The sequence below is a fragment of the Cladophialophora carrionii genome, assembly GCF_000365165.1.
Source record: "Cladophialophora carrionii CBS 160.54 unplaced genomic scaffold supercont1.2, whole genome shotgun sequence".
Classification (NCBI taxonomy): Eukaryota; Fungi; Ascomycota; class Eurotiomycetes; order Chaetothyriales; family Herpotrichiellaceae; genus Cladophialophora; species Cladophialophora carrionii.
Genome location: NW_008481827.1, coordinates 2992985 through 2999845, shown reverse-complemented (window position 1 = coordinate 2999845; position 6861 = coordinate 2992985). Strand labels below are relative to the sequence as shown.

General features: G+C 54.6%; 1 protein-coding gene across 1 annotated transcript; it reads right to left on the bottom strand.

Moving 5' to 3' along the window:
- Positions 1–3037: 3037 nt before the first annotated feature.
- Positions 3038–4795, bottom strand: G647_03151 (uncharacterized protein; the record flags this gene model as incomplete). Its single annotated transcript, XM_008727497.1, has 1 exon — positions 3038–4795. The coding sequence occupies one exon, from the start codon at positions 4793–4795 to the stop codon at positions 3038–3040; it is 1758 nt and encodes a 585-aa protein (XP_008725719.1).
- Positions 4796–6861: the final 2066 nt, after the last annotated feature.

The following is a 6861-nucleotide window of genomic DNA, read 5'->3' as shown; positions in this document are numbered from 1 at the left end:
TCCTTGCTCTCTCTTCTTATGTTCGAGGCTCGGCTAGCGGGGATGAAGGCTTGGAGTCAGAGCTCCTGGTGCCATCCCGCGACCCATCAGTATATGATGTTGGTTTTGAGAGGGAGTGGTACGAAAGCGGATGGCTGAGTGGCAGCAATGCTGGTCGTGGACTCGTCGCGGAATGGATTCGACGCTTCTTCTTGAATCCCCGGGGTTGGGCTCAGAGCTGCCCTATTCTGATGTAGAAAGTTCAAAATGCAAATGTGGATACCACCCTGAGCTGTGATTGCTGTCAAACCCGACTCTCAAGCGTCCCAAGCCAGATACGAGAATTGCTGCATCGGTTCCAGGCATTGAAGGTCAATCGGCGATGTGTCCAGAGGAAAGGGTCAAGGCCGCTATGAGACGCATGGTACTTACGTCTCGTACGTGAAAAGACACCTGTTGCACGTCAGTGTGGTACATGTCTGAGAAGCGATTAAAATCCACCAGACTTACCACCGTGTGGCGCACCAGCCATTGATCTTGAGGACATGAGCGTCCACCAGCATGAGTTTCCCTGTGCATGCCGATCGCATAGCCCACCCTTGCTGCCGCTCCCAGCATCGCATGTGCTTCGTGGAGCCTTTGTTGGATGAAAAGATGAACTTCATCACTCTCAGTTCAGAGAAGACGGGAACATCTTCTTAGGCGTACCTTTCCGGCGGAGGGTTCTGCAATTGGAACAGGCCTGCTCTGCTTCGGTTCTCTTCCGTCAAGCCTGTCTGACTCGGCGCGACCACCGCAGGAGACAAGAGGTTCGACTCATGTTCTCTTTTGCGATCAGGGCGATCTCTCTGTATTGGAGCCTTGCATTGTCGCCAGCCAAGTGCGTCGACTCAGGGTTGCCAGTGTTGATGGGATTCGATACCTTGCAGAGTGAGCCGCGATAAATCACCTCAACCTCACCACTACCTCACCACTCGCTCACCACCTGTCACTTGGGCGTCACAGCCTCTGGGAAAGATAGAGTCAGCAATCTCAAGTGCCAGATTCCTCCCAGACTTGTGAAGACTGACCTCAAGCTACGTTTCCTCTTTATCAACATCCATAGGAGGTGCGAAACAATGGGCGCTAGTTGCATCGGACCTGTCCTAGATAATGGCCTTCTTGCTATCCTCGTCATGGTGAAACTATCCAGGGATCAGAAAATCCATCAATTCTACTCGAGCCACCCTTGATTTTGCTGCTATATTTCTGGCTGCTGTGCGGAAACCTCCACTCCCGCACATCCTCAACCTGCCAGTATCGCGCTCTCTCAAGTCGATCACCGTGCCGTCAAGCATTTCCATGCAATCATCACGGATTGAGCGACTCCGGCGTGTCTGATGGCCCATGACAGAGCTGAGTCTTGCAGGCCCAAGAAAGGTTTACCAGATGGAGACATTGTGCGTGGTGGGTAAGGAACAGTGCTGATCGAATTGCCCTTCGGCACAACCACATGGGGGCTCCCCGAAGATATATCCCCAGACATATGTTTCCATTCTGCACGACAATCTCGATCCGCTAATGATTCCCAATGCACCCCAAGCAACGCAGGAAGTGCAGAGGCGAAAGAGATACTATCCTCCACAAATCCCCATCGGTCCCCACACTGATGTCTACGCATTCACGTTGGATATTGTACCTTCCTGGCCTTGATACTTGCTCCTTTATTCAAGACGCGAAGCATTTAGGGGATTCCCCAGATACCTCTAAAATACTATAAACGTGTCTTTCGTGAAGGGACATTGCCAGCCTGCACCGAAGACGTTTTCTTCCTCACGAGGCGTCGAATGGCCTAATAGGGTATACTAGACTAGCACTATATATTTACCTAACAAAGATAGACACTTCTTAACTTCCGGTCAACCAGCGGGACTCTTAGAAGATCCCCAGATACCTTCAAGATGCTATAAAAATGTCTTCCGTGAAGGGACATTGCCAGCCTGCACAGACGACGTTTTCTTCCTTACGAGGTATCGAATGGCCCGACAGGACAGACAGTACGTAAAGAAGATCCGGACTACAGCCTTCTTGATTTTCCTGCCAACGAGCGGGACTCTTGGACCACAAGTCAGCGGCTGTCGGAGGAAACCTAGACGTAAGTCACTCCCACCAGCTTGACGCTCTCATCCAAGACCCAAGATCGAAGCCCCAGCCCCCACTTATAAAGGAGTCCTCGCCGGGACGGCGGCGGCAGCGGCGAGCGTGCGTTCGCTCCAACTGTATCTATCGCGCAGCGGGTGAGGCGGAAGGACTGGAGGTGTTTTTGACGACCATTTCGACGAGGGCCGGTTTTATCATTGGATTTTGAACGAGGAAGGGGGACGGCACGCTGGAAGGGATTGACGGGATGGAGTTGGCGATCACAGTACGTGGACGACGGGCGAGGATCCGACGGGCGGAGGACCGAAGACGGAAGGTCCTGGAGAAGCTGTAGGTGCTTAGACCCCGGGTATCACACTGCCGGTGCAAACAACCATGTTGGCAGAGGAAGTGAGAGAGGATGGGCAAGAAGAAGCAAGTTCTAGCTGTGTCATGCCGTCCGTCTATCTGGTCTTGCTGCTCTCGCTACGCCCAACGCAGTGGGGAGGCAAATGACGGAGTTTTACATGGATAGAAGAACATGGAGTCAACATTTGATACCTGTATTCCGCTATTCTGCTCACAAGCATATCAATGTTATTAGGCCGTCTCGGTGTACCTCCTCACCCCGGTGTCTCGCTTTCCCCGGGTTTGTTTAGCAATTATGTGTCGGAGATTGCATAAGTCTCCCTCCAAATATACAGTGGTTATTCTCACATGTTGAGCCCATTCCGCAGTCGAAGCTGGGGCGAGTATGGGTATCTTTCAGATGCTGTCGCTTAGCGCAAAATGTCCCTGCTCCTGCGCCAGCACAACTCATCAAGGCTTTCAGAAGACAAACGTAGATGCCGCAGAAGAACGATCGTAATGTCATGAGATGACGAGATAAAAAAGGAAGAAAGGTCGGGGTCCCACAAGAAGGCGGTACATCTCCAGCAGATCACCAGCGTTCGTGCACGCCTGTCGTGCCAAACGCGCTCCCTCTCTCACTGGCCGGACTGTTGGTTGCAGCAAAGTAGGTCAAGGAGTTTCCGGCTGGGCTGCCTCTCCCGCTCCCAATGCCGATGCCCGTGCCAAAGTCGAAGCGTTCAAACTCGTTCAAGCTGCTCACGTCTGACTTGGCATCGATGTCTTCATACTCGTCAGCATCTGACACAACGCTGGCTCGTTTGGAGGGGTAGTGGCTCGATGCAGCTGTCTTCGGGCCCGCAGACTGACTGCTTCCGCTGCCGCCGAAAAAGCGGTCTTGGTGTTCCTTCGGGCTCTCTCGGGGTATTAGTTGTGAGCGAGTGGCCGGTGGAGGGAGTTTGGGAGATGGACTGGGCTCTGCCGGAGTGTGTCCCAGGCGAGAAGAGTTGGCTAGGCGCGCGATGCGCATGTTCTCTTCCGTGAGACCATGGCCGGCTGGACTATTAGAGCCCGGTGATTTGGTAGTTTCACGCAGATCGGCCGTGTTGATCGGTGGCGGTGCGCGCTTGCCTGCCAATACCTTCGGTATCGTTGGAGTGTCTTTCACGATAGGCGAGTATTGAGAGATGGAAGAAGCACCATTAAAGGCACCAGGTGGCGGGGCTGCCAGGCGTGAGGGCGCCTGTGCTCTGTTGCTGAGGTTCATGGTGGGCGAAGGGTCGCGGAAGCGAAAAGCCGAGGACGAGGGTAGAGGCGAATGTGTTGGGCTCGTCTGTAGCGGTACTGGGCTTGGTCCACTCCGAAGGACTGGGCTCGGGGCTATTCTGGATACTGGGCTAGGACCTGATCTTGGCGGCGGTGGTTGACCCCGTTGCCCCGGTGTGCTATTACTTCTGTTTCTATTCCTGCCTTGATCTCTGCCCGAGGCAGGTGGTCCAGGTCGTCCAGCTGTGGCCGGTCGCGGACCATGGACTGGCAGTCCTTGGCCTGGACCCCTGAAGTTTCTGTACGGGGAATTTGCCGTTAAAGTTCGTTGTTGTTCAAGAACCCGATCGTGTCCTGCAGAGCCCGGTCCTTGGGGTGTCTGTGGTCGGACGCCGCCAACCTGAGTGGGCGGCCACTCTGACGTTGTAGTCGGCGGTGATATAGCAGATGGTAGTTCATTCTGGAAAACGACGGGTGATTTCTTCTCAGATGGCCCCGGGTTCGACGTGGTGGACCTGCTACTGCTAGAGCGGCTATTCAGCTTCTCTCCTTTGCCTGTCATGACAAACTCTGGCTGGCTTTGCAACTCCCTTCTATGTCTCCGCCTCATGAAGAACCAGAACACAGCCAACGATGCCAACAGTATGACCGCAAGTGGGACGACAATAGCTGGGATGAGTGTGGAAAGATTCGAGTTGGATTGCTTGGCTGCGGCACTGCTCGTTGCGGCAGCCGGCGTGGTCGACGTGGTCGTGCGAGTGGTAGACGAAGAAGAGGCTGCTGCCGCCACAGACGTGATCGAGGCATATTCAGCTGAGTTGGTAATGGTCTTGGTCACTTCGGTGGTAAATGTGGTCTCGCCCGTGTCGGTGCTCTTTGCCAGTGTCTGTATTTCTGTTATAGTGGTGAAACCAGAGACAGCCTCGGCGGTGACGATAGGGGCAGTGGCCGAAGGGTCTGCAGTGGCGACGTCGGTCGGTCCTATCGACGACGGCAGACTTGCTGTTGGATTGTCTATGCGAGAAGGTAGCACATCCCCCGCCTGGGGCCCTCGTCTGTGCAGACCCAGGCCATGCCGGAGCATCCTGCCTGGTCGCATTGCAGGCAGGATGGGGTAGTCGTCGCCTGCGGTAAGGTCGAGGGAGAGAACGACAGGACGCTCAAGTCGAAGAGGTGATGCTTCCAGGTGCTGGGGTGTCGTGACGAGCTCCTTTTGCGCGCGGCACTATCCCAGTTGAGCGTGGGGTCTGTCGCAGGCAATTCGAGAGATCATCGAGCGCAGCCTGCTAGCGTAAGGCCATCGAGCTGGGGGAAATTGGATGCGCAGGCTAAGGGATGCGTTTGCCGTCGAGATGATTTGAGGCGCCCAGGCAACTTGGAGGGAAATACAACGCAACAAGCTGCTGGGGGGGCCACACTCAACACGTCGTAGAAGAGTGAAGGAAGACATCTGAAAAAAAGAAGGCGAGTGTCTCTGGCGAGGACGGAGCATGCTTGGAACTGGTGGATACACAGTCAAAGGGAGGGCAGGGCAGCGCAGCGCAGTCACAGTGGGCGCGCTGAGGTTGCACAGCGAAGAACGAGAGCCGCCGACTGTTTCGGGCGGCCCAATGAGGAAAGGTGCGAGACAAGCTCAAACACGTTGTGCACGTTAAAATCCCCGGCCGCCGTCCGCCAACGTTCGCCAACGTCCGGCCACACGACCAAGGCGCCACGCTAGCCACATTGGGACGGCATCCACTCTTCCGAGCTGCCGATCGTCCAGGGTCGGAGCCGTGCTGCGAATACCCAGGACCAGGGTGCCCAGAAGGGGTGAAAGGGTCTTTCCCAGAGGCTCGCTTGACGACCCCGTGGTGATGACTTGCAGAGCTATCGTCACACGCGGTTGACGGAAACATTCTGATACTATTCTCATGCAGTTGCCGCCTTGGTCGACGGATATGTTGTCCCCAAAGGCGAGGTGAGCACTGAATGAAGAAGGTGACGGACAAAAAGGGGCAAGAACAAAACAGACCTGGCAGATTTCTTACATTGCTGCCATCCGACTAATCCCAGGCGATCAATCCTTCGGATAAGGACAAGTACAGGGGCATACCCAGCAGTAGCCCACACCGCACTCCGTATACGTACTCGTACCCACGCTCTTCTTTCCGCCGACTCCTGCTGTCTGCCCACCCTCGCACGACTCTCACGAGCGCGGTCACGAATGCTTAGCGTAGAAAATTCTATCGACATCGTGCACGTGCGTCGACCTTCCGGTGCTAAGTGCGCAGGACTACACTGAGTATAGATCCCATCAGCGTTAGAAGTGCGTGGACGAGACGTTGCAATGATGACCGCTTCGTTTTGAACAGCTGGCCGCCTCGAGTTTCTGATTGCGAAGATTCGGACATACAGGTTTATCAGTGAGCTGTGTGGGAAGGCGGAGAAGCCTGGATTTGTCCCTCACTTGTGTAGATTCTACGAGGTAATACAACACGCGCGATCCCAGTGCCTCTCTAGCACAAAGCATTCCGCATTTGCCACAAGTCTAGGACATCTCCCAAGCTGTGTTCGCAAGCTGAATGACTTGATCCTGTATCGGGCGTTCGAGAGACTGCTGAATGGATTGTGTGCTACTTAGCTTCTGGGTCCCGACGGAGCTGAGAAATCGCTGTGAACCTCTCGACCTGGTTCTGGGGAAGCCCAGGTCGCACACTACACGAGCACGGACATTTTCACCTGATTAAAATGCCCATTAGAGATCTCACAGGCAGTCAAGACTTTGAAAGCGACCATTGCGCGATCCCGCACAAGACTCAGGAGCTATGAGGTTTTGAAGGCACGTCCTGTATGAATGATTAATCTCAATGTATACATATCCCGCCGTCGCGAGTTCTCCCACCGTACCTACGCTGACTCGTTCCTCAATGACGATGATACTCGGTGTCCGCTTCTATGCAACAGAAGTGTCAAGGAGACGCATGCAATACTCCGTACAATGGTGACAATTCTCTCAGCCCAGGTGCATATGCCCACGAAGATATCATTTTTGCACCCGGAAAGACCCACGTTCATTCCATGACCGCCCTACTATTTCGGGAGTCACATAGTTGAGGGGCATGGCGGCCTGGGCTTTTCCCAGTCGAGTTAGCCCCAGCGATACGAAGC